Below are 11,040 nucleotides of genomic sequence, written 5' to 3'. Positions count from 1 at the left end.
ATATCACATTGTGCAAGTTATATGTGAACCAAGATCAAGATTCAAAAAGGTGTATGCTAGATTTGTAACAAGCCATTCACCTTTAATTATAATTTGGCAAATATATAGTTCATATGATTACCTTGCTTGAAGAAAAGTTTGCAAATTGAAGTCCTACTACTGCTATCCACTCTTTCTTCTCTTCACATAGACAAAATTCATTTCAGAAACATGAAATATCTTTAGTATCAAAAGCTTCCAAAACAAATTCTATAGAACTGTATTAATTTTATAGCGAACATATGCTACAACACAACACCGACAAATCTAAAGACTAATATTGGCATACAAGATGGGTTCAGCTCTCTAAAATTTTCAACGTGAACCTGTCAACAATTAAAATTATGATTGCTATGTTAAGGTGTATGCCCTATTTCTCATGCATTGTTTTACTCAGAATTTGTACTTATTCTTATTCACTGTCTTATTGAAGCAATATTTGTTAGGACATACCAATATTTCAATGAGCAGAGACGGTCGGTGTCAACACAACTCCGAGCGACGGGAGTCGTGAGGCGGGGGCGAGCGGCGGCGACGGCGACGGCTGCGCTAGACGGGGTGTGCGGAGCGAGTTCGTGAGCGTGGAGGCGGTTCCCGAGCGTGGATGTGGGGGTGGGTTTCGTTAGTGATGGAATTAGCGCGGTTGGTTCCGTTAGCGAGATAATCAAATTTCGCTAACGATGATTTTAAACTGTTGATGGTGTAATTATACGGCTGATGAGATAGTAAGTTGGATCTGCCCTTTCTTTTGTTTATAGGGGTAGTAGATTAAATTTTGTGGTTCCGTTTTGGCTACATAGCAGTTGGGAGGGAGGGGAGGAAGGGAGGAGGGAAGGAGATGCGCGTGGTACGTGGGTGGCGGGAGCGACCAAGCGGGCGGGCGCAGCTGGTCCCCCAGTCCAATGATGCTGCCCCCCGGGCGGTTACTAGAGTAGAAGTGAATTCTTCGCGCCGCTAAATTCACCACACACTCGAAAAACTGGTTGTTTGGTGACAGAAAGAAAACCCGCTGCTCCAAGTGTTTACGCTAAACGGGTAATCATCATCATCAAGTTACGAAAATAAGTACGATTAAACCGCACGCGCGCGGCATACGCGTGCGCTGTGCGCATGCAGGCGCCAGTACCAGGAGCGATCGACTGCCTTGTTCCGCTCGCTCCATGGCGAGGCCGTGCAACACCCTGCGCGCGTGACTGCATGCATGCCGCTGTACCGCTTGCTAGCTGGCATTTACCACGCTCTTTTTTTACTTCTTTTGAAACGGCATTTACCACACCCCACTCCACCACCGCTGCTTGTGCTTGCAACAGGGGAAGGGAAAGCCGGTCTACTTTTGCCGCCGCGGTCGCCCCACCCCCAAAAACTCCTTCGCGCCCGCCGCGCTGGCTCGCCGACAGCCGTGCCCCACCGACGACCCTCCCGCGGCGCAAGGCCCTCACCACCTCCGGGCCCCGCACGCCAGCCACCGTCGCCGTGCCCCCCTCGCTAGGTCAGCGCCGCGACGGCGCTGGGCGGCCGTTCCGTCCGCCACAGTGTCCTCCTGGCAATCGCTCTCTCTCTCTCTCTCTCCTCCGAGCGAATCTCTCTCCCCCCACCCTGCCACAAGTCACACGCACAGACGTCCTCCTCCTCTCTCTCTTTCTCTCTCTATCTCTATCTCTCTACGTAGCAAGGTCGCGCACGCACTCTCCCCATCTCCCTCCTCCCTGTATTTAACCGCGGCCACCGGAGACCGATCGGGACGGCCCAGTTCGTCGCCAGCCCGCCCCACTGATTTATTCTAATTATCCTTCCTCCCCCACCAAATCTCGCCGCATTCCGGACCCATATATCCCCTCCCCTCGCCGCCGATCCGCCACGCGCGCGCGCCTCCTCGACCAAGCATCACCATCCGTGGCGGCGCGGTCGACGGTGAGTCGCGTACGTTCGTCTCCGAGGTTTTTATTCGAAGCGCGCCGCACGCGTGCGTGCGTGCGTGGGTTCCTCCCGTGTTCGTCCGCGAATCCGCTGTTTCTTTCTCTCTGCTGCTAGATCCGTTCCGCCATCCTCGTGCGCAGAGTCGGTCTGTGGTTTTCAAAAGCGCCGAGGTGGTTTTTTTTCCCCTGTGGTCTCTTGCGTGTTTCGGTCGTCGGAGGCCTGTCGCCTGCGAGAGCATGGCGCAGCAGCGGCGGGGATCGGTTCGTACCGCGCTGGGCGATGCCATGGCAGGCCTAAAGCAGCTTTGATCTGCCTGCAAAAGCGTCTGGTTTGTTCTTGGTTTTCCTCCTTGCTTCCATCTCGGTTGGGTTTTTCCGCTGCTTTTCGACGCCCTCTCCCTTCTTTTCCGCTTTCATTCACAGCGGCGCCGCGGCAGCGGCAGCAGCAAGGTACTGCTCCGAGTACTACGATCTATCCGTCACATGCGCCGCTGCTGCTCGACGCAATGCCTTCATCGCTCGAGCGTTCGGTTCGCCGATCGTTTGCCCCGTCTTTCGAATTGTTGACCCCCTCGTGCTTTGGGACATCTACCCGATTTTTCAGCATGCGTTTTTGTTTGGTCGGTAATGGCCGCAAGGATTCAACTAGGGTTTTAGTTCCGCAGATTTTTTTCTCTCCCTTTCGTCTCGTTCCAACTCCCAATACCATGTGGTTCCTGTTAATTCTTCGACGATGGACAAGCTTTCGCAGTTTTATTCGCGTGCCCTGATTTGCTACTGCATTCGTCACGCGATTGATCCGACGGATGGTTGGTTAATTCGTGCGCTTTTGTTTGTTCTTGCGGCAGACAAGGCTCTGACGCGGAGAGGCAGATGGACGCAGAGGCGGTGAGGACCCCTCCCCCGGGCGCGGCTCAGACGCAGGACTCCCCCATGGTACGTGCGTGCGTGCCTGCCTACCTACGTACCTCAAGATCACCAGCTTTTCTTTTGCCAGTTCGGCTTGCTTTTGCACTTTTCTTCATCCGGCCGGGCCAATCTGTTGGATCTGTCTACTTTTTAGTCTACTCTGTGTGTGTGTGTGTGTGTGTGTGTGTGTGTGTGTGTGTGTGTGTGTTAACGTGCGACGGTGTATGTAGTGTCAGTTTGTTACATCAGCAGCGAAGTAGTGGATGGGATCACTAGTTGGCCAGTTCCGTGTTAATGCGTTCACGCATAATTAATTTACATAATTTATGTGCGTTTTGCCAAAGTAGAATCGGAGACAGAAGTGCATTTCGGTTGGAAAGATAGAAATCCTACTGGTGCATGTTACTAGATCCGGAGCCCCATGCTAATTAAAACGGAATGTGATCTGCAAATTAAATGAACAGAATTCTGTTGAAAAAAATTAATGCTGCAAACTGGAGTTGTAGGGTTAGTTGCTAAAGATGCTCCTGTTTGGTGTTATGGTGAAGTCTCATGCCATTATGATGGTTTCTGTTGATGATGCATGCACCAGTGCATTTTTGGGTGCAGCTGGTCCTTGAGCAGCTGACACCTGTGAAGTGCAGTGCTGAAAATCTGCTTTACAGTACACTGAGAAAACAAAGTCTGAAAGTAGCTTGCTCAGCCACCACTTTCAGCTACTTTTTGTTGATTTTGCTGAATCCATTAGTTATTGGTGCAATTAGAAATGAATTTTCCCAATTTGTCCCGAATAATAAAGTCAGGGATGATTGAATGGTTGATTCTGGTAATGTAGTTCGATTTCAGTTGTCTGGAGTCTGAAAATGTGTCGATGCTAAATATGAAGTATACGATTTTTCGACCGCGCTGAGAATTAGTAATGGAGAAATACACACAAACCCCAAATATGGACCAGAAGAGACTAGCCAATCCAGTAGACGATAGCCACTATCTGCAATTTGATACTGTAGATTATATCCAACAAGAACAGGAAACAAACTATTCTGAAGGTACAGTGTGGTATATATATATGTGGTGTTGAAATGTGTTTCTCTTTCACAAGACTGGGCACATGCACGGCACGTCCACCCCCCAAAGCATTTCCATTTCAGTCCCACTGTTCTCCTTGATTCTCTTTATTTACACAAATCATGCATCTGCCTCACCTCTTCTGGCTGTACAACCTTTCGCAGAGGCCACAGGTGCCCAGGTTCTACTACAAGAAGAGGACTACAGGCCACGTCAGAAATGGCAACAATGATAGCAGCCCCAAGATCCAACCGCCCAGCTCGCCAGTGAGCCTGTCAACCTCTGCCATCCCCACCTATCATGCTGGTGAGCAGTGCTGGTCTCGGACACGGAACGTTTGTGCAATCCTCCATTCCTGTTCATGCCAAGTTGTTGAAATTGGTTTTCACCTGGTGATTTGGTCCTGTCAGCAGGAGGGTTCTACGAGATCGACCACGACATGCTGCCCCCCAAATCTCCAATCCATCTCAAGTCCATACGCGTGGTTAAGGTTAAAATTTCGTCTTCTCTTCTGTCACTTTTCACCGTGCAACGCAGGTGGCTCTAGAGTGTGCCTCACTGTCACTGTTTCTTGGACTTCAAAGTGTTTGATCTGGCTTGTTTCTGATGTGATCTCCGGCTGTGTGTGCAGGTGAGCGAGTACACGAGCCACGACATCACTGTGAGCTTCCCGTCCCTCCAGGCGCTTCGGAGCTTCTTCTCCTCGTTGCGGGTGCCCAGCGCCGGGCCAGAACTTGACGAGCGCTTCGTCATGAGCAGCAACCACGCCGCGCGCATCCTGCGGCGCCGCGTGGCCGAGCAGGAGCTCGAGGGCGAGATGCACCAGGACAGCTTCTGGCTTGTCAACCCCTGCGTCTTTGACTTCAGCGCGTCGTCTGGCCCAGCAACGGCACCGGACGCGCTGTCATCGCCTGAAGCTCCACCGGCTCCGCCCAAGGTGCCGGCGATCAGCTCCTGCCTCCTCGCCACCCTGAAGTGCGATGGCGCCGGGTGGGGCGTGCGGCGCCGCGTCAGGTACATTGGCCGACATCGCGATGTTGCCAAGGAGGCCAGCATCGGCGGCTACGAAACAGAGGCCAGCGTTCGGGAGCTGCCGCGCCCGGAGCAGGAAGATGAGAGGAGGAGCTCAATCAGAGCCAAGAGGAAGCGGGACGAGGCAGAGGGAAGCAAGGACAAGCCCAGCAACCCGGCGAAGAAGAAGAAAAGCAAGACCTACAAGAGCCCCAAGAAGCAGAAGAAGCGCCACGTCGAGTCCAAAGACGGCGACCCTCGGCGCGGCAAGGACCGGTGGTCGGCCGAGCGGTACGCAGCGGCTGAGAAGAGCCTGCTCGAGATCATGCGCTCCAGCGGCGCCTCCCTGGGCGCCCCGGTGATGCGGCAGGCGCTGCGGGAGCAGGCCCGGAAGCGCATCGGCGACACCGGCCTCCTGGACCACCTGCTCAAGCACATGGCCGGGAGGGTGCCGGACGGCAGCACGGACCGGTTCCGTCGCCGGCACAACGCGGATGGCGCCATGGAGTACTGGCTGGAGCCAGCCGAGCTGGCGGAGGTGCGCCGGCAGGCCGGCGTGTCTGATCCGTACTGGGTGCCGCCACCCGGGTGGAAGCCCGGTGATGACGTGTCCACAGGCGCCGGTGATCTCCTGGTTAAGAGGCAGACGGAGGAGCTCGCTGAGGAGCTCAATGATGTTAAAAGGTACCCATTTTCTCTGACTGCCCATCCCAGTTTCCTCTTCATGCGTTCGCCTGCAATAGAGCAAATTATTTGATTTCCAACATTGTTCCCCTTCATTGGGATTTCAAGGAACATGGAGCAGCTGAGTTCTAACATGGTGGAACTGGGCAAGGAAGCGAAATCTGAGGCAGAAAGGGCTTACAGTTCATGGAAGGTAACCCCTCTGTTCTCCCTTCTTTTTAATATCCTATCGATTTCCCCTCTGTTCTTTTTTTCTCTACTTCTGAGGAAAGGTGGTTTCAAACAGACAAAGTTTTATTGCTGCATCAAACACACAAAGTTAACAACATGATTTACCCCCCATCCCCCAACCCCACAAAGAAGGAAGTTTGCAGTTTCTTCAGTTGATCAGATGTTTTTACGCAGTGCTAGCCTAGATTCTGTGTTTTCTGATGTTTCTTGTGGGTACATTTATAATAATGGCAACTTAGAACCTGTACATACATCCCCTCTTTACTTCTTTCTGAGTCTATGAAGGTGCATATATGTGAAGAGAATGCCTACATTGTGAGGGGGGAAATCATTCTTGAACATAACCCTTATGGAAGTGCACTTCTGATAATCTTTAATCTGGTCTCCCAACTAACAATGTGTTAAGCACATAGTTTTTAATTAAGAATTTGGTTTCATTGTTCTGGTTACTCTTTACTATATCTAAGCCACTCCTTTGCTTGTTTTGTTTCTCAGGAGAAGTACCAGAAGGTGGTTAAGGCAAATGAAAAGCTAGAGAAGCAGCTGTCATCTTTGAAGGTAATTAAGTGCCTTCAGAAATTCTAACAGTTGATCACAGACTAAGCAAACTGTGCATGTTAGTGTTAGATTTTTTTCAGAGAGTTTAGCATTAGGTTATCACCATTTTGATCCCTTTTCACTATATGGTTATATATATGCACTTCATTATATTCAATCACTTGTTAGCTGCAAGTAAATACATGACCATGCATTGTTGAATTACAGGACACCTACGAGAATGTGGTTCAGAAACATAGTAAGTTAAAGAAGGAGGTGCGGTCACTGAAGGTACACTCATGTTGCTAACTGAATCTTCATACAACTATTGCATTCTGATATCTATCTATCTGACTAGGCCAGGAAGGTTCTTAAGAATGCCCTTCTTCAGTCAACATGTTATCTGCTTATTCTGTTCTGCAGTACATTCTGACAGTGGTAACTGAGATCAGCTGGGTTCTTCTTTTTCAGGATAAGTATGATTTTGTAGTTGAAAAGAATGATAAGCTGGAGGAGCAGATGGCTTCTCTCTCCAGCTCCTTCTTGTCTTTGAAGGTAAGGTGGCAGAGCTCCCCTTGCATTGCACAGAATTACTGCACTCTGACTAAGCTATATGCGTTGTTGCTGAAATACTAGGTGTTTTCCATTTTGGCTCCACAGGAACAATTTCTGCTGGCAGAGAAACTGAAGAGCATTGGAATAGATGAGGTTGGTGTAGCCCAGAATGAGGGGAGGCGGGCACTAGATTATGGTGGTGGTGAGCAGAGCCAGAGCCAGAGCCAGAGCAGGCAGCGAGCAGATGTCCAAGCCGGCGAGAAGAGGACGGCGAGGAAGAGCAGCTTCCGCATCTGCAAGCCACAGGGCACGTTCCTGTGGCCAAGCAGCACCGGCACGGACATGAGCGGGAGCGGGGGAGGCAGCAGCGGCATCAGCATGGAGCACCAGCTCCCCCGCAGCAGCCTCACTATGGGCCGTGCCACAGCAGTTGAGGTGGTGATCGCGGAGGAGGAGGCGATGATGGGGATGGGCGACTACTTCTCCACGCCGCCATCGGCGTCGTCCACCACCAACGCCGGCAAGCTGCTGGCCCTGCCCAGCCCCAAGTCTCCCCTCCAGCCACAGCCCCTCTTCACCGCAGGGTTCACCGTCCCGGCCTTGCACCACCCCTTCGCCGGCCTCACCTTGCGCCACATGGTAAGTACTCTTCGGTGACCACTTCCCTCTTCATCTCCTGGCCAAACCAAAGGCAGCAGGCTGATTGATCAATGCATCGCATGTTTGTTTGGCGCAGGATTCGCCGTCGTCGCCCTGCGGTGCTAGTCTGATGCAGGGGGGGATAAGGATGGCCATGCCCAACCTGGAGGCCGGAGGGATGAGCACCGTGGGCACGGACCTGGCCCTCGCCACTCCCTCCTACTGCTGAAGCTCAACTCCTTCCCTTCCCCTCTCCTCCCCTGCATATGAATGAGATACCACGATCGGTACGGTGATATCATCATAGGATAAGATAAAAACTGCACAAACACACAGAGAGGATAAGATAAAAAAAAAAAGATTAATGAAAGTGAGAAACAAGTTACTAGTACTACATGGTCTCGGCGGTTCTCGGTTACGGTCAGTCACACCTTGGTTACGGTCCAGTAGCAGCAGTTTGCAATTTATTCGTCGGTTTCTAGTTGGTGTCGACTGTCGAGGGTGGATGTATTGCCGGAAACGTGACTTTGGTTGGTGGCTTACCAATGCCTGTGGACTCCAGTATGTCCGTCAGTTGCTTCGTCCGACTGCCCTTTTTGTGACACGTTTCAATTGGAACGTGTGTTTTGTGGGCTCCATATATATATAGACTTCATAATATTTTTCTGATTTACCTTTCATTTCGTGCTGCACAGGCACAGCTATATTCTGGAATCTGAGACCGTGCAACCCTGGTCGATCACACATTCACACCTGGTACCGTCTAACAAGGCCGTTTGAATTCTCTGTGAAAACTCGCTGTTTGACCGCCTCTCCCTCCTCCATGTAGATCTTAAAATGAAATTCCCCTCTAAATATTAGAGTCAACTGCACGGTAGGTCCTCGTACTATTATTTTAGTAATCTCACATAAGTCCTCAAATTATGAAAATAGCAATCCAGGATCTCAAACTGCAATTAATGTGTCATCCAAGTTCAAACTTATCCCATCATGTGTTACCGCTTTGGTTTTTAGCATCTTGCCCATTCCCACTATAAAGGAAAAAGTCTAATTTCAACCTTGAATTTGTATTAGTCGGACGGAATAAACCCTAAACTCGAAATCCCGGTCAATTGCACCCTGAACTATGCAATTTCGGTCTAAATCAAACCCTCGCACCATGTCAACCGGGATACATTTTTTGGGCCGGCCTGTTTTAAGATCACGAACATATTTAATATTTTTAAAACATATTCCAAAACGGACAACACATTTCCAAACAAATATTTTGACGACACACAATGAACTCTATATAATATAAGTGAAAATAAACAGTAACAAAAAAATCAAAAAAAGTATAAAATATAAATTGAAACAGAAAATAAAAATAAAAATAAGAACAAAAGGAAAAAAAGAACTAGAAAACAAAAATATAAAAACAAATAACAAACGAAAACCGAAGCAAAACAATGCGTAGCACGCGTTGCCGTGAAAAGGGAGCTTCATTGTTCGAAACTAATGTGTCGGGAATGTACACGGTCATTAATTGATGACTGTAAAATAATGTTAGAGCCAACGACCTAGCGCTGAGGTTCAAAATATATTTCAAAATTATAAAAATATACATGTGTGTAATTTTAAAATTGTTGCATTTGGAAAATGTTCATACATTTCAAAAAGTGTTGGGGACAATTAAAAAAATGTATATGATGTTTTAATATTTTTAACATGTATTCTAAAAAAATGTTAATCATATGTTAAAAACCATTTTAAGGTTCTTCCTACGTACTATAAAATAACCTGTGGACTTCACAATGTTTTTGAAAATCCCTGAATTTTAATTTTGAAAATCCATTTACTTGTTTTCAAAATCGTTGAACTTTTTTTACATCCGTGGTTATTTCTTCAAAATTCGTGAACTTTTTTTCTCACTTTTTTTAATTCCGTAAATACTGTGATGTCCGATAGCGAGATGGGCCTGACTGGTCTGGCCCAGTCTTTTCCGCGCGTGCGCAGCCCAATTCCGGTCAAGTCAGCAATCCCAGTTTGCCAAACGAATCCAGGGTTCTTTTTAGACCAGGATTACATAGTTCAGGGTGCAATCGACACGGATTTCGAGTTGGAGGTTTATTTCGTCGAACCTCTACAAATTCAGGGTTCAAAATGGACATTTTCCCACTATAAAACACATCTATTTATATCACTTTCGTGCTTGCACATCTTTCAGAGTTTGCTACCGTGCTCGTCAAACACTTTTGGTTCACTTTGGTCGTGACACGTGAACACCGACGTTGCGATTGTGGCCCCACATCTCTGACTCTTCTGTGGCGTACTGGGGGTGTCTAGACGAATGAACTTGTTACGAAAAAGATAGTTGCTTGATCAAAACCCTCGGGAGGTGCATCCACACATGCAACTGAAGCATGTCGACAAGTGGCAGCAACACCCAAATTACTAGATGTTGCGCACCTTCGCAAGCTCTGAGGCATTTGCTTGCCTAGCAGTTCTGAATGAGGAAGTGTTGACGTTGCCCCAACTCTTCTCCTCGTACACCTTGGCATCCAAGCCATGGAGCACCAGATTGTGTGCCATGTAACGCTCCCATGACAAGCCAAACATTACGTGTGAACACAATGTTAGAGTTCACCCACCATAGGAACTCCATTCGAAAGTGCATATAGCCCATAAGTGTGGTTTTAGTAACTAATAACAATCTCTTGGGGCTAATGTTTTCACTAAAGGAATATTTTATTTTATATTATACACACACACACACATACACAACCATTTCCCTAAAAATATATATACACAACCATTATATTTGAAGGAATATTCCATAGATGGTGCTTTAAGGATTTTAGATGGATTCAAGGATGAATGCCATAAAGACGAAGATATGCTCTAAGATGCGGTATCGAATGACAATTCCTATGGAGCATCAAGTGGATTGTGTTTTATATGAAGAAATGTTCCACAACGATACATGAAGTATATTGGGGTTTGGGAAGGATTCCATCAAAAGCCTCACTGGAAGTCCTCACAGATCCTTCTATAAATACCTCGTGTCAGAGACCTCTTCTAACCCTGTGTACACGGGGTTGCATGTTGGACTCTCTAGATACCTTGTGCGCATGTCGGGTCTCCCCCCCCCCCACACACACACACTGTGCTCACGGGTTCCACTGTCTAGTTAGGTTACTAGTTGGTATTTGGAGATAACTATTGAATCCATGAAGATTGATTTCATTGTATAAACCAAATATGTTCAAGATATAGTTTGTTTGAGGATCTCAAATGTTGGCATATATGTGCTTATAAGGATCAAGGACTTGGGAGAACAATTCAACTTATGGTTTCAAGTCAAGATATTGGTGAGCTCATGTGTTGGGATTTGGTTGATCAAGTCTCGCAACAAGTAGAGTGGAAAATTCATTGTGCATCTCGAGAGATTGTGATGGAGCATTTACAAGAA

The 11,040-nt window shown here is 48.2% G+C and overlaps 1 protein-coding gene across 2 annotated transcripts; it reads left to right on the top strand.

Annotated features, from left to right (window-relative positions):
• Positions 1-1,763: 1,763 nt before the first annotated feature.
• On the top strand, positions 1,764-8,262 carry LOC123452080 (protein AMEIOTIC 1 homolog). 2 transcript variants are annotated; one of them, XM_045128657.1, is made up of 11 exons: positions 1,764-1,950; positions 2,804-2,891; positions 4,097-4,238; positions 4,346-4,422; positions 4,564-5,627; positions 5,736-5,820; positions 6,354-6,416; positions 6,624-6,686; positions 6,867-6,950; positions 7,056-7,589; positions 7,687-8,262. In XM_045128657.1, exons 2-11 carry the CDS (start codon positions 2,829-2,831, stop codon positions 7,816-7,818), a joined length of 2,307 nt encoding a protein of 768 aa, XP_044984592.1. In that variant the 5' UTR covers positions 1,764-1,950; positions 2,804-2,828; the 3' UTR covers positions 7,819-8,262. The 2 variants fall into 2 exon arrangements, with proteins under 2 accessions (XP_044984592.1, XP_044984591.1); XM_045128656.1 differs by having other exon boundaries at positions 1,765-1,950; positions 4,343-4,422.
• Positions 8,263-11,040: the final 2,778 nt, after the last annotated feature.

This window comes from Hordeum vulgare, chromosome 5H, assembly GCF_904849725.1.
Source record: "Hordeum vulgare subsp. vulgare chromosome 5H, MorexV3_pseudomolecules_assembly, whole genome shotgun sequence".
Classification (NCBI taxonomy): Eukaryota; Viridiplantae; Streptophyta; class Magnoliopsida; order Poales; family Poaceae; genus Hordeum; species Hordeum vulgare.
The sequence above is the reverse complement of the archived record's forward strand: the minus strand, read 5'-3'. Positions and strand labels throughout refer to the sequence as shown.